We start from the raw sequence: 20,138 nt of genomic DNA on the forward strand, positions 1-20,138 counted from the left end.
GCTCACACTCATCACGACCCCTGCGTCTGCCCGCCTTCAACCAGGGCTGCCCCTGGCCTGCCAGTTACGGACAAACAGCACTTGAGCAAATCAGACATCTAACTGCCACCCAACCTTCAGGAAATCCGACCCAGCAGAACAATTTCTGCCTGAAATAAAATGAATCCTCGCTTTCATTGCTGGATTCAGCCTCCGTCCATTCAGGACTGCACTGATGCCATCTGCTTTGTCACTTAGAAGAAATGGATGCATACCCACAGCATGGTCTCCCATGCAAAACAACCAGCCTGGGTTTCCCAGCAGTCTTCAATTCAGCCACACGCATTTCCCTGCACCTCTAGCACCAAGAATAAGTGAGACAGACGTATATAAAATGACACACTTTATTAAAAGTTACATTCAGCAGCAATGGACATATTTACTTAAGTAGATTTTAACTGTCAAGGAGCTTATAATTATAAATCCCTCTAAGGCATTAAAAGCTCTTAGATGTTTTAACTTCTTTGCAATCATTTCATATAAATAGGTAAGGTAAATTATGCTTGCCTAAGAAGAGGATACCCCAGCTGCATTAAACAAAGACATACATATAAATATATGTATAAAACAATGATTTTTTTGTTATAAACTCATTGATGGGGATATTTCACAATCTTTAAGGCTTGGGCTCTGGCCCTGCAACTATTATTCACGTAAGAAGTCTCCTGTTTAAGTTACCACGTGCGAGTGTACAGATTGCTCACACGGATAAGAGCTGCAGGGCAGGGCCTAAGCTTTGGCAGAATCAGCAAAAATGTCAAAACACTCAGTGAAATATATTTACAATCTGTGCAAGTAGCATCACCTACTGTTATTGATTACGGAGGTCTCTCTCAGAAGCTATCAACAGCAGAAAGGCACCATGGCAAAGGCTAATCAGCATCTGTTAGCTCTTAGTTTTTGACGTCATAGCTCTCCCTTCTGAAGGGCAGTATTTGGGCTCTTGAGCCCTGGGGACACCATTTGTGGTGGGAGACAGAGAGGGCACCACCAGCACGCAACTGCAGGCCTGAGCTCAGGGCACAAACGCATCGAGTCTCAAGTTTTTCCAGCTCCAACACCAGAAACCTTCCTTGATGTGCAGTGGTTCATTTGCTTTTTCCGAGTGTAAACAAGAAAAATGCCAACCACTTCCAGTATTAGCCAACTGCCCACCCCCCAATAAATAGTGATCGTTTAATTTATCTTCGTTCCATTAAACTGTGCTTTATGCCTCTAATAAGCGTATGTGTGAGGAAGAGGAAATTGCTGTTGAAACAGAAGCTGTGACTAGATCTGATGAACTGCATAAGCTAATTTGAATTAATACAGCTGCAGGGTGTGATTCTCTACCAACTTACCGCTGACTTTATGTTTGCGTACAACTCCTTTGGCTTCGTGATGTACAACAGGTCTTGTCAGAAAAGCAAATCTGGCTTTATGTTACACTGGTGGCTGGTTACTGCGTGGCGTGTGGCTGATGCAAACTCCCAGAATCCATTCACTGCAAGTCTCTCAGTGCTGAACGCCAACTGGCACCTGAAGCCCCATCCTCACTGACAGGCAAGGCTTACAGAAGGGGTTTTCACCACCACAGCGATGCTGGAGCAGTAGCATCAAAACCTCATACACAGTAAGCGTGAAGGAAAGGCACACTCCAAGACAGTCCTAAAATATCTCAGTCGTTCATTGAAGACAACTGCTCTTCTGCATTCTGCTTTGACCTAGCAGCTTTCCTACCATCAGCTCCCCATGCCACAGCCACACCTGCTCTGCTCACCAAAGACCAGACTGTTGGTCTTTAGAGTGGAAAAGGTAACTCCAGCCTCGAAAGCAGCCACACAGTTATTGACCAGCTCAACCCAGCTCCCGTTGCCTCCACGCACTCCCTCTGCCTGGGAAGCAGCTGACGTCCGGCTGCAGCGAGGCTGCGAGGCCAACACCTGCAGAGGAGCTGTAAAAAATTTAGTCTCCCACCACTCACTTTCATTGGCCTTGTGCCATTTCTGATGAAGGCCACTTGCTCTTCACCTTAGCACATGGAGGCAGAGCGCTGGCTGGATTTGAGAGAATTTCTTACAGGAAAAATAGACCCTAAACCTGGAAATAGCCATCACCTCTCACAACCGGGGTGCTCTACGGACTAAAGGCAAGTCAACAGAAAGATATTTTCTTTCCATAAAATACACAGATCCCTGCTTTCCACACAGTATTTTTGAAGGACACAATTGAAGCCAATGGGAAATGTTTTAATGGTAGAAGAATCAGACCCTAAAGTATATTATTTTTGTATCTCAGCCACCTCACTGGCACAAAAAAAGAGATGGCTTCCAAGAACAGGTTGGAATTTGGGACGAAGAGAGGGAAATGCTCCTTCCTTCCCTTTACTCTAGGTCTGTTGGTTTGAATTGTGCCTTAAATAAGATGACAGCATTTCTTCAGGGAGAAACTAGAAATAGTGGAGCCAATAATATTTTCACCTTTGATCAAAATGGCTTTTATAACAAAACGGAAATGTTACAGGGGGACAATCATTGCAAAAATATTTTGGTTTAAAAAGTGGCTCCACGTAATGGAGGTGCATTTTCAGATGCACCGAGGACAATGAGGCACCCAAAACCCACTGAAAATGAAAGTGAACTGGGACCACAACTCCCATTTGTGCCCCCGAAATCTTCTCCTAAAAGAGAGAAGAGCCCTATGTGGAAACCCTGTAACTCTCCTTTTAAAGCCACCCCAAGAAACACAGAATACAGCGGAAACCTGCACAGCGGACTCGGCTGCTGCCTTTCGTAGAGCCTAGAGCTGGAAGGAGCTCCTCTGGCATTGCCCCCCGTCCCCCCAGCCAGGCCTGTGGGGAGAGGCCGCTCCTGCAAGCCCCTGAAAGAGGAAGGGTGGGCAAAGGTAGGCTAAGCCCATGAGCTTTAGCTCAGAAGAAAGCTGGCAAAATATGGTGCTTATTTATTCAAGTCAACTCCCGCTGAAGATGAGTTTACGGAAGGTAATGACACCATTACAGCTCCACAGAGAAAGACATTTCTAAGCTTTTTTAAAAAAAATAAAATCCCATTCGTGCTTCAAACTACAGGTATAATTTTTTTTTCCTGAATCCTCTGTTGGAACTTGAATTTAAAACACAGTTTAACTCCTCAGTATGTGAAATCTCATGGCCACATTAATCGAGAACATCTGAAGCCAGGAGAAAGAAATCACTTCCAGTTATGTTGTCAGTGTTATGTGCATAACATTCCCACAGCTGTAGATCCATTGTGCTCCATGTTATAAATAAGAAATTGCATGGTGACAGCTAAAATTCAAAAGCGTTAATGTTTCTCTTTGCGACTCTTTTTGTATTTTTTTCTTCTTTTTTTTTTTCAGTCTTTTGAGGTTTGTCCCCTTTCCCTCCTAGTAGAAGTTACTTGAAGCAACATTATTGCTTAACCAACTGACATATTTATGGTAATTAAAAAATAGTAAATGCCAAGCAAATATGACTAATGTTGCTATTTGGCAAATAAGCCAGAAACAACTTCTATTGATTCCGAACCAGGCTGTCGTATTTGCGTTAATAAACATTTCTCCTTCTTCTGCTCATCCTGGTTATCCTAGCACTTTAGGGAGAAGTCTGAAGGCAGCTCTAAGGACACGGCCGAACGCTGCCCCGACCTCCGTCGCACACGGCAGCTACCACCGAAGCCATCGAGTTGCAGAGCGCAAACGCAGCTGAGTCGGGCCCGTCAATGAATACAAACGAGCTCCCTTGTATCTCTCGCATTCTAGGTTGTGGTCCCTTTCAACCATGAAAAACAGCTACAAATTGTTCCCAGAGCTAAACCACTTAACATCTTGGCACTTGGTTGTTTTTAACTTTGTAACAATAGGCACTGTTCACTCCTCTCAATCTCAGCTTTTTATTCTATAATAAAGCAGGAATACTGATGAAAGGCTAGTCACGGCTTTTCCCCGTGGTATCAGGGTGGTGGCATGTGATGATTCACATGGGGTGTGTTTGATCCAAGAAAGCCCAGCCTCTGCTTATTCTTCCTTTGTTCTGTCATCTAAGGTGGAAAGGCAGAGAGAGACGAGTTGAGAATTTTTTTCTTTTTTTTTCCCCCTTTTTGCTATTATTTAGCAGCCACAGAGCAAGAAACATATAAGCAAACCAACAGGGAGTGGAATTCTTTTCTTCAGCATTGAAAATTACAAGTAAGAGATGCCTTTGAAGTGGGAGATCTGTTTCCTGCAAAGTATGGACATTTTATCCTCATTTGTACATTATTCTTATCCAGCGGCAGATCTTACACCATATTATTTGCGCTGCTATCGTGTTGTGTAGCCCTGCAGAGGGTCAGCATTTGCACTTGGTGCTGTACAATCACAGAATTAAAAGATGGTCCCAGCCCCAGAGAGTTTAAATTTCAGCCAGGAGAGAACAGATTCAGCCAGAGGGGGATAAAGAAACCACCAGGACAATACGGGTAAGCACAATAAGCAAGGGTCTCAGCACATCCAGCCTAAACCTTTGTCAGGTTTTGCACAGGGAAAGAGAGTTTTAAGGAGGGACTGGAAGGGGGACAATTAGGTAACTGTTGGTGCCACTGAAGTGCTTCCCTTAAAGAAAACTCAAAGATGCTTTTCTGAAACTGTAAGGAGCAAATCAGAGGTGACCAGCATCTTTAGCGAAAAAGGAGCTGGCCTTTTGATCCTGAAGTGAGAGAAAACACGTAAGGTGGTTTAGGCAGGAGCAGGACTTTAAGGGAGGCCGGCAGCTTGTGCTCCATGCAGGAGAGAAGGGGGAGCCGCGGGAGGAGCACAAAGGCAAGGGGACACAAGCAAAGCAACAGGCTTGGCGAATTGTTTTTGCAACAGCATTGTTGATATTCTTAGTGTGGGAAAAAAATCCAAGTGTCGGATTCAGAAAGCTTTTCTACTGATTCCCATCAGTACACAGCTACTTCTGATGCTACGCCTTTTTTATTGCCGGGTTATGCAGCACCTGCATATGCAAAGCCCGTCATCGCTTCTGCAGTTTTCCCTCTGTCCTCGCACACTCACTGAGAGGATTTCATAACTAATTCCCCCTTGGCTTTTCTCCTTACCTGTTCTCTGCTGTTGCTAATGGAGTACAACTTCATTCCAAACCCGTATCAGTATATCTACTCAGAAAGCTTACTGGAGGGAAACATAAAACCTTTCTAAGACAGAAGTCTCTTTTGTAACACTGTCCTGACTGTGACCTGATGAAAGGTAGCACGTTCACGCACACGCGCTCAGGTTGTTACCTACTGCAGGACACTTACCTGTTCCTTGAGCTCAGCAAGCTGACTGGAAAGCTGTTTTACAAGGCTCATGGTTGACTCCAGCCTCTCTTGCAGGTTCCTGATTTCATTTTGCTCGCTGTCGCCTTCATTGCTAACCAGGGACATGGCTCTCATCCGAGGGAACCAGTCCAAATTCTTCTCCTACATGGGTATAAGAAAAATTAGTAATGTTAGTAGGGGTTTATGCAGTGCTACTAAGCTGAGACTAGAGAACGAAAACTCACAAGGACTTCTACTCAGTGGATGACACACAGCAAGTGAGCTTAAGAAGCAGTAAATTCAGAAAGTATTTTACACAAGCATTTTTACTCTTGGTTGTCCTTAGCTACAAAGAAGGCACCAACTGCAAAATCTTGGTTCCCCACAGCTGCACCTGTGTTGCAGCGTGGGCAGCGTCGGCACATTCATCCGTGGCTCTGGCATGCAGAAACGCCCGCTGGGGCAGCTCTGGGGGACTTCTCTGGTACACTAGCACCAGGAAAGCCTGAGTGCTCCCCGCGCTTTGCTCTTAAGTGTATGCAGGGACACATTTCCCCCCTGTCTCTTCAGCTTGGCTGGCCGCCATCTATTTCAGCTGTCCTTGCAGCAATGTCAGCGAGCCAACATCAGGAAAACAAGACAAGCCAGAGTCCTCTCCAGACTGGCCTGGAGCGTGCCTACTGCAAGAGCAGAGGGACCTTGGATTGAATTCAGCTGCCCACAGCAGAAGATTTGGGGTTCTGGGAACGGCTTAGGCTTCAGCGTGCCATTCAGATTGTACACCTTAGGCAAATGCAAGCACAACGCCATGGCCAAGGGCTAACCTGCTAAGGACCAAGCACTGCACGGAACAGCACTGAATTGGGTGTCGCTCTATTCATGGACTCAGGCTATGAATTTAATCATGACAAAAATACTGTAAATAGATGATATGAGTCAGGAAGGTGCTGTGTATCAGTATGAGCCTGAATTGTCTCCATGGCTCGGGGGCACAGATATTTGTGTGCAAAGCGTAACAGATGGAGGAGACTGGAGGGTGCAAGCCTAGGAGGAGTGGCAACCATGTGGCAAGCAACCCAATTTGCCTTAAGGCATGAGACAAGGGAAACAGGTCCTGTAGCTGGTGATGTGTTACATCAACACACCTCTGCCCTCCACCTTGGGGGGAGTGGGAGGATGTGGTTAGATCATATGCATGGTGTTTTGCAACGGGCCTCTATGGACACGTGCACTTGATAACTTTAGAAGAGAAACAGAATGAGCTGGAGTGTGTTTCTTCCAGACTCCTGCACTGTGAATGGCCCCACACAAATAGCACTGTACCAAAAAGAAAAGGACGAAAAGAGGAGAGGAGGAGAGGAGTAAAGGAAAGGAGTTCTTCCCAGAAGTCCACCTACAAGACTCCTGGCAGGCAAGAGCTGTGCTACTTATGTTGTCTGGGCTTGGTATTTGGTAAAGTTTTAAGTGCATCAAACTTACTGTAGTCTCAGACTTTGCCTCACCATGAAAATACAAAAGCCACCGATGCCTCTGCAGCTGGGCAGCCCAGGGCAGCCACACGTGAGCACGTTCCACAGGGGCTGGCCTGGCAGAGCTGTGAGCTCGGGGATGCACCAAGTGAACACAGCTTTATCGTGCTTCCAGAGAGAGTTGCTTTCAACTACACAGTGCTCTGCCCTGATCACCAAACCCTCCCCTCCTACAGCAACATGGTTTAGAAACAACCAAGGTAACTGGCGGTAGGCATGGAAGCACTTACAGTATTCATGTTTTCCACTATTTGCATTAGCCCAGTCCCCTCTGTTACCCTGGATAAGACTAAATGCAAAGCCATAAGAATTTTGGCTTGTTTTCTTCTTTTTAACTCAAAACTTCTCAAACTTTGTCCGGCTGTGCAACCTCTGCTCCTGTCGCTAAAACGACAAGATGTTCAGGGAATAAGACTGTGTCCCTCTGTTGCATTTTGCAGCCCAGGGCTCAGTCAGCCGTGTGCGCTGGTGGAATGAGGCCTCTTTCCTCGCTGCCCACTTTTTTGAGCCTCGTGATCTCATTATGACAATTTACTGTGGTTACGCATGATGCCATTTTCAATGGGTCATAACTCATTCAAATCAAAACCTGTTTTCACCAGCTCTGCTGGTGAGCTCGAAAGAAGCGCACGTGACCCTCCCTGCTGGATATCCCCAGCGGACACAAGGAGCGGTAGACTCCTATTTCTGCTGCGTGCATTTCTGCTTACAAGACCAGCATTCATTTTCTACGAGTACGCTCTGATATTTATTTTAAATTTACTTTGGCTAGGATCTAGCAGAGCATTCATCACGTGCCTAGCATTAAGCACAGGTGTACTCATTTATACTAAGCTTAGTTTGTGCACAGTGCCTTTCTGGATCAATGCCTTTTTTTGCAAAATGTTTGCCAGCAAATTTGTCTGCCGCTACAGGCACAGAAAGTGAATTCAAAGGAGCTACAGTGAACAAAGCTGCACTTGTATTTGAATAGTTCCTGGAAAGCTCTAGTATCTGCACCCACTACAGCTTCTCTCGCTTGAAGCACCTGAAGATACCAAACACGAGGCCGCATGGCTGTAGGAGCCAGCTGAGGGGCTAGGAGCCGTTTTTGGTAAGGTTCACCATAATGCCAAAGTGTCTAAAGCCAGGCTGCACAGGGAGAGCAATGTGAAGCTCCATCATTGCGGTTCTCGTGTTTGCTGAGTACTGCTGCCAGGATTGTGAAATGCACTTTGCTAGTTTTGTTTTCCATCTGCCACTCCCTCGCTTCTCCAGGATGCAAGGCAGAGACCACTGGCTGCCTTGGAAAGATTTTTGTGGACTGACCCTCCACCACACTGTCCAGAGGAACACCACACAAATCTGTGCAGATGCCAGATGTCCCAGCTTAGTGGGCTTGCCTCTCTCGAGGCTCCCAGTGTCACCTGCCTCCCTCCTCCTCAGCACAACGTTGTACTTTCTGGGAAGAGGGATGACCAGGAGCAGGTGAAGACGGGGACAGAGCACACAGCACCTCACCAGCGGCCACATGACGCTGTGGTGCCGATGGTAGCTCTTCAGCTGGAACCACTCTGAACCACGTGCCAGCCTGTCTCGGCCACCACAAGCCCCAGAGTCACGGGAAATCAATGACAGACTCCAATCATTCGCGTGTGCCCAGCTCTGCCTTTCCAGCAATGCTGTGATAATCTCTCCCAAGAAACCCAGTTGCGGTTTAGTTACAGACCAAGAAAATCTGGGCATTTTTTGCCAAAATGTTGTGGAGGATCAAGCGAGGACTTGATCCAAGTTCTAAGAGAAGCTGATGGGGTTGTGTGGACTGGAGATCTCATGAAAAGATGCTAGTGACTTCTACAGCTTTTCCTAGCAGCAGAGAGGCAACAGGTCAAATAGGTGACCACAGGTCTCTCACGTGGTAGTCCCAAGTGCTGTGTTGGGTGCAGGCAGGACTTCGCTTCTCGGTTCTCAGCTGCATATACATCTAATGAAATCCGGTCCAGCTGTGTACCCTCGTCATGCAAAGTATCAGAGAGATTCAAAATTCAGTAGGTCAGTAGGAAACACATTCTAGCCTGCCAACCGGTCTTTAAGTTAAAAATACTTTTCTAGCTTTCACTGATAGTTCCATTATAGTGCACACAGTAGGTATATTCCCTTGCTGAACTGCATGCTTTTGCTGGTCAATATTATCTTATTTTTCCATTGCATTATGAACTGCAGAACTTTATTAAAGGGCAGCATGAAAATTAGCTCTGGCGCACAGCCCTATTTGCTGAGCTTTGTCTGATACCACAAACAAACAGCAACTGCTGCTGGGGACCAAAAACTTTTGATCACAAACCTTCCAGGATCCAGAAGGCAAACTGGACGAGGCTCTTCTGCCGAAAATTTTAGTGATCTGTAAGTGTTCACAGGGGAACAGGCACTCTGTGACTGCTCAGCTATGGGAAAGCTATTTTTACTTCGAGGTAATAGCTTGCCAATTAACTGGAGGTAGTTAACATGTTTGTACAACCCCGAACATTTGTTCTGGGACTTAAATGTTTACGGGCTGGGTCCAGGGTTCACCTTGACCAGCTAACACATGCTAAAGCTGTAACATGCCTCCTCTACGCTGCAGGTGCGCTCCTGCTTCGCCTTATTTGACTGGTGAGGGGATGGGGTTTTGCAGGGTGTTATCTGTCACGCCTTAGCTACTACTCCTAGAAATCCAACCATTTTGCCCCAGATAGAGCTCACTCAGACATTTTGAACCCGGCCTGGAACTGAGCGGCAATTTGGACGAGGGAGGTAGGCTGCTGGCAGGGAGCAGGGCAAACCTCTGCAAACAGCTGTCACAGGACTCAATCAACAGCCACCAGGCCAGCGCGAGGTGACATAACTCGAGCATAAATGAGCTCGCAAAGGGTGAGGTATGCGTATGGGATGCTTAAACACGAAGTAGCTGCCCGGACACAGAATTAATTGTTAAAATGTACTGAAACCTTCTTTCTAAACAACAGGGGCTGAACGCAGTGTATTGTTACTGTTATTTCATTCTTGCACAGGATAGCAGCTATTTGCAGCCCAACCGCAGCAGCCCACCTACGGATCACAGCATCTTCCCGCTCCACACTCCCTCCGCAAGTGAAACGTGTGCCTCGCAGAATTCGTAGTTAAGTATACATCTGTGTCCAGGGCAGAGAGTCAGCCAGACAGGAAGGCTGCAGGGACAGAAAGGAGCCGCAGCCTCCTCTCCTTCAGTTCAGCTGGGGGATAAAAAAAAAAAAAAGGAAAAAAGGCAGGTGGGGCTAGCCAAAAGGCTGCCGGCCAAAGAGACTGCACACGAGCAGAGCAGACATTTCGTGTGGCGATCCAGCACGCTCGCTCCCTCCGTCCTCCCCCCTCGGCTGGCAGGACTCCAGCGGGAGTGACAGCTCACCCGGGGCAAACACCTCTCGGCAAGGGACTGCGGGTACACCTAGTCGCGAGGTGCCGACGGCGAGGGCGCACGCCTGAGGAATCACAGGGCTTTAGAGGATTTGCTACTCACGTTTTCTGAGAAACCTCAAAGCCTTCTTCTCAGAGAGGCGTGCTCAGAGCAAAAGTCTGCGTTTGCCTCCTGGAGTTTTCTATGCAACTTTCTCCTTCCCTTCTGTGGGCTTTCCAGGGGGAGGGCAGAGCTACAGGCTAAGTCCTCCCTTCGGTAAAACACTGCCATTTTTCTGACTTTCCTAGCTTCGGTTGAGCATGGAAGGAGGAAAGACTGAAGAAATTTGTTTAGAGTTTCTATACTTTGTATAAAGTCCCTCTTGAGCCATCCCTGTCCTGTTGGCACAGCCAATTGGCTTCAATCGAGCTCTCACGCTGAGCTGAATCCATGCCTCCCGAGTAATTGGCAGAGGGATGTTTCTTTAGGAGGTGCTAGTTTCACAGGCTAGCAGTGAGATGGATCAGCTGCAACCAGCAGGAAAGACTAGGCTGAGCCTTTAAAAAATACATTACTAGATAACAATGAGAGAAAATAGGTCAAAGAGTAGGGCGAGGGGGATGAAGCAGAGGAGCCAAGGCAGCCTAATGCATACTTTCTGATGGTGCCACTGCCATGGGCTCAGTGCCACGCCACCGTTAGCTCTACCAGACTTTCATTTCTCCAGCAGACTCGAATGCAGTGACTCTCAGCCCTTTCTACCCCGTGACCCCTTGTTGCAACATGAAAACAAGCCGTTTCAGGACTTCCCTCCTATCTACTCAAAAAGAACAGCGTCGATGGCTGCTCGTGGCTCCTCCTGGGTTGTGACCTCCCCAGCTGCAGGCATCAGAGCAGGAGATGGGCCTCTGCGTCCCCCAGCCTGCTGTTCCCCCTTCTGGCACAGATCGTCCGCTCCTTGGTGACTCAGGGAGGCGAGTGAGACGGCCGTCAGGAGGGTTATTCGTTACCTAATAACGAGGCTGAGAAAACGAGTATGCTTAAAGCCCTCTGAGCTCCTCAGCTAGATGGTTGCTGAAGGGTGCAGAAGAGGAGCATGGACATGGCCATGAAGGGTCACTACCGGCCTCGGTGTGCTGCGTGGGGCGGTTCATGGTATCCCACCCTGCAACACACGTTTGTTGGCGTGCAATGAACAGCAACCACCGTGGCAGCCTGGCAAAAGCTTCCTACAGCTTGAGAGAGACCGTAGTGTCTCAAGTGCCCGTTGGAGTGGTAAAACCCTGCTGCACCGGCACTGAGGGGAGCTACCGCCGGTCACCCTGTGGCCTCCAGGCCAGAGGAGCAGCACTGCCGGGAAGCACGGCACGGCTTCACCCTCTGCGTCTCAGTTGTGCCCTAGGAGCCATGCCGCAGCATAAAGGCAAACAAACCGTCAGCATTGCTGTTCTTCGGCAGGCAGCTCGTGTTCTTTCAGGCATGAGAATGAACAGGCTGTTCACTCCCCTTTTTTGGGCCAGCACCTTGCATAAAGACTTTAGCGTTGGGTACAAAGAGATCTATTTACTGAGAAATTATTCTGTATGTCTGAAACGTAAGTAAGTCCATCCATTCCCTGCCCAGATCTGTTGCCCGTATAAGCAGAGAGTGATCAGTCCAAACGACGTTTTGAAAGCTATTATTTTTCTGCCTAGGGACAGTCTCTGGTCCTAAAAGTCTGTAGTTATGTAGCTCCTATAGCCACCTTAAAAAGGGATTTTAAAGATTTAAAGTATCTTGTGCTTTAGATGACACAGGGCAATAACCACTTTGTGATTTAATCACAGACAATAATAATTTTGTTCAGTGCATGATTCAGCTAATCCACAATTTGATAAACGTTCATCCTAAACTACAAACCCAAATAGCTTTCTGCAAATCCTGTTTGACACTTTAATGTTAAGACTGTATTTGATAAGCAATCTGTGCTGTACAAGAATATAGGGAGGGAAATTAGGAATTGTTATGCATCTATATGCATCCACAACAGTAATTCAAGGAAAATAAAAATAAACCTTGGCAATTACAGATAAATCTTTATGCAACAAGAAAACTCATATGTCTGGCTGGGTCTATACTGGATTGATACATGCTACAGCTTCCACAGCTCACGGAAAAATATAGAAATCTGTTTCCTCCTGAAAGAAGGTTGGAACCGTAACACAGACCCACCGTCTGCTTTAGCAGCGTCATTGATGCATTTACTTTCATTTTAACTTGTCTGAATGTTTACGAGGGCTGCAACAGAATCTATCACTGTAATTCTGAATAATTGTGAGTTCTTCAAGACTGATATCCAGGCCAGTCAGTTATAAATGTCTCAGTGTTTCAGTATCAGCATTCTCGCTTGTGATATCCCTGCAAAAATTATGGCGAGGAATGATAGTAAACCTCAAATTGCGAAGATTTTTCTCTGATGCTGTACGTGGCAGTTTCGACACTCAGCTTGAAACTCTGTAAAGGACCCTGCTTTTCCAAGAACAAACACCCCAAAATTTCTGCTCATCAAACACACCTAAGGGACTTGGCATTTACCTCCAAGCAACGGAAACGATCATGAAAATAATTTTTTACAGTTGAGACCATAAGTTTGAATGTGATCTCGCACTATTGTTGTGGGCAAAACCATATGCAAATGCTAATTACATGAGTCAGCAGTGTGCCCGTAGAGTGAAAAAGGCCAACCATGATCTAGGCTGCATCAGCAAGAGCGCAGCTGGCACGTCGAGGGAAGCGGTCCTGCTTCAGCCCTGGGCAACTTTACCCCAGAAGGTGGAGAGCAGAAACCAAACTAAGCAGCTTTGTCACCAGCACACTGAGACTGCACCTTCCAGCTACCCCACAGGTGTGCAAGGACCGCAGCCAGCCAGGGACTCACCAGAGTTGCCTGGCACAACTTTTGTGTGCTTGGATGGCCTGAGCTTGTATCCCACCCCAGCACCGCTCTCCTTGAAGCCATGTTTGCTTCTTGCGTCTTCCCTTCCCTGCGGCACATGTTCATTTCTCAGCTGTTGAGTTCTGCTGTTTCAATCGCTCTCTGCCACCTTATCTCTAGCATAACCCTGAGAATTGATATTCTGCTCTGCAAATCTTCAAGAATCCCAACACTACCATCTGAAGCTAGGATTTGGTGCTTAATATTTGTACCCTTAAAATAGATGTAATTATAGATTTGTGCAAAACACAAGTTATTTTTCCACATTCCTATGTTTTTATGTTGTTAGTGGTTACGGGACATGCTTTAGGAAAAACACTTCAGATTATTCATTTAAAATAACGAAATTATTTCTGATATAATCCCTGGATCTTGTGCATAACGAAACAACATCTGGTACAGAGATTAGAAAATAAATGTTCTTGGCTTTTTTTTTTCTTTTGTTAAACAGATGTTGTTGATACAAAACACAGAACTGTAAATCATAGCCTGCATGTGGACACAGACTGTCACTACTGAGCAGAAATTTACTGTGGCTAGATAGAGATTTGAAACAGCAATGAATCACTGGCTTAGTAACTTTATTCACGTGGGTATGGTTTCAATATTCTGACATTAAGTGCACATGTCCTTAAAAAAAGAACCTTTTAATGGCAGCATGGGAGGCTCTGGTTTAGTTCCAGCTGCCTCGGTGGGGGAAGCACAGCGTAATGCAATGGCAGCCTCTGCGCAGAGGCACCTGGCAGTTCTCCGTCTCCTCCTTCGCAGGTCATTGCGGTGCTGCTGTTGAATCCCGCAGGCTCGACTCCCCCAGCGCTGAGAGCAGCCCCTCTTAGTGCCACACCGTGCAGGGCACCCTGTCACAGGAGAGGGGCTGAGCTGCTCATCCAACCCCACCGTCGCCACCAAAACGCCCGCAGTTCTCACTTCGTTCTCCCTCTCCTTCTCTCGCTGCCCCCGACATCGTTTCAGCAAATTCGCCATTCGTTTGCCAGACTGGCTCATGCCTAGCTGAGTGGTAATGATATTTCTGCTTCCCCTTGACTGCGTTTAAAGTGAACAGAATTACGATGCTTCTCCTGCCCCTTGCCATTCCTCTCAAACTGCTTGCACCAGCATGCTGAAGCCCCCCTTCTCCTGTTCTTTTAATATTGATTTTCTTCTGCAAAACATGCTAGCAGGCGCGTTCCAGATACTGAACTCCGGACAAAAGCCAACAGCACTAATCCCACTGCAATGTAAACATACCGTACAGTATCATGCCACTGCTGGGGACAGAGATGTTGTCTGCTCCTTAGAGACACACTTACCATTCAGCTGGTAAGGACGCCACAAATTTTGACCTGTTTTTGTCAATGTAATTGCTGGTTTGATCCAGTGGATCAGGGTCTAACTCCATGGTTAAACTCCAAACCATGACCTCTACTTCATATCTTTTGTAGCACAGGATTCAGGCGCATACTTGTTGAAATTTATGGGGTTTTTTTGACATTTAGCTTTAATTTGCTGGTCCCGTCACCTTGTATTTTGTGAGTAATGTCCATTTCCTAGCTTTAGCTTCAATTTGGTGTAACAGAATCTTTGGGAAATACAAAGACTCAGCTGGAGACTCGTTTTTCAGAGGCTCAGGACTTGACCTTGTTCTCAGCTTTACACAGGCAGAGATTCGCTGATTGCAGCGCGATTGTTCTGGTTTAGGATACTGCCAGAGTCGAGGCATTTTGAATCCTGATCTGAATGTTCCTGCTTTGGGCCCATTTTGACTCTGATGTATTTTGCACATAGTGTGGTATGAAAGGGCAATTTAAAGAACAACATTTTCTTTTAAAATTAGTAAGAATTACTACCTATCACGAATGGGCTATACAGAACTGTTTTTTTAAGCAGCGATGTGATCACGCATATACCATACACGTGCATAAATGCACATACTTGAATATCAGTCAGAGGAGAGGAAAAAGATCTAGGTTTCTCTTTGAAGCGTCTCTTACAAAGCAACATCAAGCAATGGCCACCTTTCAGCCTTATGGGCCTGAAGGCTATCAACCTGCTCTCAAATCGCTTGCTCTGTTTAAATGCTTGCCATGGGTTTTGTACGTTCCCCTGCATGGCGAGCACAACTCCTTGCCTGCGCAGACGTGATGGCCAAGGAGAGGCCCCTGGGCAGGTCTGGCTGTGGCTGGGTGAGAGGCAGATCCCACAAGGTGCCATCTGCCTACTGGGAAGCACAGAGCACTTTTATTCCCTTTGGGAAATAGGTGGAAACCAGCAAAACCGGGCCCTCAAGGTGAAACGTCTATGCGTTCAGGTTCGTGTCTACTGTGCGCTGTTTTCAGAGGCTGCAAGCATAGATCAATAGAAGAAAAAACGACCATGGTACTTTGTGAACCTTTATCTGCCTATACTACATTTTCATTTAGTGCTCTTGCTCGCATTACTAGGAAAATATTGAAATGTATCCTCTGTACAGATCTGCTTTTTCTTTTTCTTTGTTTTTGTCAGCCCAGCATTTAAATATAGTTTGTTCTGTTCAATTAAAATGCATTTTCTCTTGAGAACAAGCAGATGATTGGTTTCACAAACCTGGAGTTACAATTTTCCTTCAGCAGCACCCAGCCAAATGAAAAACAGAGAGAAAATATTTTAATCACATGTGTATAAAATACACAGGGTTCATTAAATATGATTTAAAGTTGCCTGTTTGTTTTGGAGACTCTTTAAAGCTCCTACTACCCCAAACTCACAGAAGTGTAATGTGATTCCTGATCTATTGAATTTCGTAGGATGGCTGTAGTGGGTTCCATTATATATAAATTGGATGCAGCCAATTTACAATCTCCGATATACACTTTTATCTCAAAATGCCCTGTGAGGCAATTGTGTAAAGTACTTTATCAGGGATTGTTGTTGGTAATATTGCAAGATTTCATGATGTAAAAAATACATCAATGTCATTTAAATTGAACAAAATGGTTCCCGTTTTTTTTCCTGTAGAGCATTTTTAACCATCTTCTCAACAAATTTGTTCAATAAATACTGTATGAAACAAACATTTTGCACTTTGTCCCACAGATACAATTTGCCAACCTGATTGATTTCTTTCTCTACAACTAATCTGATTTCTTTAGGCTATGTATCTTCTCTTTTATTAAAGATGATGCAATCTTAGCTTTTTATCATACACACATTCACCACACTAAAAAGAGAGAAGATTCCGTGAACTAGCCTTGCAACCAAATAGAAAAACCTGACACAAATCTCATAAAGCTGATCCCAAAAGATAAATGGCACAATGAGACTGAAGTTATACAAATTCAGAAACTTATCCATGCAGAGTAATATGGGCCAGTGGATTTTTCTTCCCGTGACAGATACAGAAAACAAGTAACTTCATTGTATCTATAACACCTTGTAAAACAAGCTCACATTAATGTAGCACTCAACTCCCCCCAATCTCGCTGTCTCTGAACTGTGAGAACTCAGAAGCAGAACTACGTTTTTTGTAGCCTTTCCCTGTTTTACTTCTTACAGAATCTCACCGCTATGTTTTGAGTCCAACCAAAGTTACGCTTATTTACTTTTAAATGGTGTTCCTGGTAAGGCAACAACCTCAAACTCATCTCCCTGTCCTTTTACTAATTGCCCTTATGTCTTTGGGCCAACCTGTAATCCTTCCTTTGCTCAGCATCTGCAGTTATCTGCCTTGGCTGTGGACAATTTTGGAGTCTCTTTCCCATTCAAGAAGCCAGAAGCTTAGTACCACTGTAATACAAAGAACAATAATTGTTTTCAAATGTTGCAATAATATTCTCAAACAGCATTGAAGTGTTTTGTGTTTGTTGCTTCTCCCATACTGCAAAATCAAATGAATTCAGTTTACACACTTTGGGATCTGCTCATCACGCTGTTCCTCTGGGGTTGAACTTCTTATCACTACCTGTGACCCCAGTTAAGGTCGAGTTTTCATTAGGCAAAGCCATACGCAGCCAGTCCCAGGAGAATCGAGGCTCTGTTACTGCCAGGACTTTAAGCGCAACAGTAGGTGCCTATCCAATGCCTTGGAGAGCCTTTCCATCATTTGACATCCCAGAATAAAGGTCTGCCCACACACAGATCCATCTCAGGCCACATGCTTCTTTAACAAAGGGATAAAAGATGGCTTTTGCAAGCTGCCTGGAAAGTTAACAGCTCTAGTCTCTGGCAGGTCAAGGCGGGAATGGATTCCAGCAGGGAACCGCAGCCCGTGTCCTGCCAGCAGCACAGCTCGGCTTGAGGGCGCTCCAGCTGGAACACCTCCACTCCATGTTCGTGGGGATGTGCAAGTTTCAAGGAACACAGCCTCATGTCCAGACCTCTCGTCGAGTTTTTAAGGCCAGCAGCAAACAAACAAACAGGAACCCAACTCGGCTCATTTATTTTAATTTGCAAATTGAATGAATTGAAGTTGGAAGGAGGACAAGGAGGCTGTGACTACACTGTATTATCAAGGCAGAACCCGTCTTTATAGCAAAATCAGTCTTCGAAGCCTAAATACTGGTCAACAGACAGATGGGCAAATCTTGCAAACACAGAGGAAATCAAGCTAAGCTTACAACTGAGCCACAGTACCAGAGGGTCCAAAAAGACTAGTGCTGGCTAGTGTCAAACCACTGATTCCACACCTCGGGCGGAAAAACCTCAGATCTCAATGAATATACTTTTGGAGCGTTTTAGCCTCCACTCCGTAACTTGTAATTACATTACAGCTTTTTATTCAGAAGAGATTGCAAAGGAAAGAGCAAAAAAGAAAGGGTTGTGTTGGTGCTGGGACCTGTCCCTTTAGGAGTTAACAAGAACGTGAGGGGCTGAGCACGGAGGCAGCAGGGACAAGGGCACTGCACAATGGCACGGCCATTCCCTCACCGAGTCAGCTAGGGGATGAAGGTTACCCGCATACCCTCACTACACACAGCAAATCTGCCTGTGCTGCGGCACCTGTCGTTGATACCAATCTTTCTCCCGCTCCAGCTAATGGCATCATTCCTAAGGAGGCAGGATCGGATCCGTGGTTTCCCATTCAAGCAGCAACAGGATGATTAATTTTGCCTGTCTGGAAAGAATGTATATGAACTTACAGCCACTAAAACCTCAAGCTTTTACAAAGAGGCACCAAATGAAGCTCACCTTTCCCTTTATTTATCCATACCTCACACATCACCTAGCCAAGCAGGCCAACTAAATTATTGATGGCGGACCAAAGAGCCCATTTCTGGGAGGTGCAGAACCTTTGAAGTAGAAAATAAGATGCTCAGCTCTCTTGTAGAATAGGAGCTTTGTGCAAAGATGCAAAATCCTCATGTGATGCTAACTTTTCATGCTTTGAGCAACACACAAACGAGCAGGAAATCAGCTAATTAGGCACGTTACTGTAATTGCTTGTTTTATGAAGTGGAGAGGGAGGTGTTCAGCACTTCTAGAAGATAATAGAGGCAAACTTGTACAGAGAAGTAAAAATAGCAATGGACTACCTACAGAAATGAACGCTGTTTTTGAACAACAGGAAAAGCAACAACCGAAAAATCATTCAATACCTAGCAGCAGGAAAAACAACAACGCCTCAGGATATTCTGTAAATGTAAAACTGGATAACACTTGGGTTTATGAGGGGAGAGGGACCTCCCCTCATATACCCAAGCAGTGGCTGAACCTGTGCAAAGCACAATTCCAGCTCTATTTTAGTAACTCTGTATCACCACTCAATAGCTCCGAGATCCTCTGTGAATTTGAGGCAGGCCTTGATGCAGAAAAAGGAATTTCTCTGGGACCTGCTGCACCTAAACCGAAGCCCTGAACTCCCCACAGGGCCTGCGTCCATGTGGAAGGACACAGAGAGCTGCATTCTCGCTCGCTCTTCTATTTTGAGCAAAACAAAAAATGGGAGCAGTAAATCATCTATTTAGGCATATTTCTTTAATTGCTTATTTTATGAAAACCCAACTGCAGAAAAAAATGATGCTGTATTTCCTAGGAAATTAGCCTGTCAGGAGACCTCAGATCTTATTTAGCAGCTGGCTTTTGTGCTCTTGGTATTACTGCCATGGTAAGTAATTACTCATAATGTGACATGCATCATATCAGTCTTTTAAAAGTGATTATGAAAAAGTTGCATAGCTTAATGATATGTACATACATCTCATCCTTGCAAGTTTTGCTTTGATAACATCTGCTAGTTTTTGGAGGAAGGCCAATTTTAAAAAGTAAAATAAATCAGTCCTAACAATGGAAGCATTATTAGCTTCCCAAAAGTTATAAACTCCATGTCCCACTCCAGCAGAGCATTTGTGTGCAGAAGTCCTGTAAGCATTTTCAAGTCTGTGAGTTGCCAGATCAGAAACTTCATGTTGAACTAGAATTTATGATAATGAAGAAGCCTTAAAAATGCAGTTTATTTATAGTGAGCCAGTTTAAGAACCGCAGCTCACCGTCCCTGGCAGATTTAGCTGTAGCAGTTGAAGGGGTCACCCCTATCACCTGTGTGCCCTTTCTGCCTGCTGATATTATCCTACCTGTAAAGAGGCAACAGAATCAGTAGTGTGTTCTCTCCTCAACCAGTGCAGTTTAGACTGGCGTGACTTCGATGGCCATCAATTTTCACATTAGTACTCCGGGCTGCGAACTGCGGAAGCTCAAGAGCGAACAAACACATTGCTTGTCCTCCCCCCTCCGCTATTGTTGTGGTTAATTGCAACAGAAGGGTACGGTGGACATCTGGGGGAGGAAACTTCTTAAATTGTCTAGGATGAATCACCAGAGTGCATGTGAAAAACACCCGGAGTGTCTTCCTGACAACCACAAGGTCCCTTCTGCAGGATTCATGTTACTTTGGATTGACATTTCTTTGGTTTAGGTCATTCTCTCTACCCATACTGTGTTTAGCAATCCTCGGA

The 20,138-nt window shown here is 45.6% G+C and overlaps 1 protein-coding gene across 3 annotated transcripts in view; it reads right to left on the reverse strand.

Annotated features, from left to right (window-relative positions):
• Positions 1-385: 385 nt before the first annotated feature.
• The window catches only part of ITPR2 (inositol 1,4,5-trisphosphate receptor type 2), a 268,127-nt gene continuing 248,374 nt past the window's right edge, over positions 386-20,138 (reverse strand). For all 3 annotated transcript variants that reach the window (XM_072875513.1, XM_072875504.1, XM_072875494.1), the window contains 2 exons: positions 5,319-5,480; positions 386-4,076 (listed from right to left, as the gene is read on the reverse strand). In XM_072875513.1, the coding sequence (XP_072731614.1) occupies positions 3,990-4,076; positions 5,319-5,480 (249 nt within the window). In that variant the 3' untranslated portion in view covers positions 386-3,989. The remainder of the gene's footprint in view (positions 4,077-5,318; positions 5,481-20,138) is intronic.

The sequence above is a fragment of the Ciconia boyciana genome, chromosome 1 (assembly GCF_034638445.1).
Source record: "Ciconia boyciana chromosome 1, ASM3463844v1, whole genome shotgun sequence".
In the NCBI taxonomy this organism is placed as follows: domain Eukaryota; kingdom Metazoa; phylum Chordata; class Aves; order Ciconiiformes; family Ciconiidae; genus Ciconia; species Ciconia boyciana.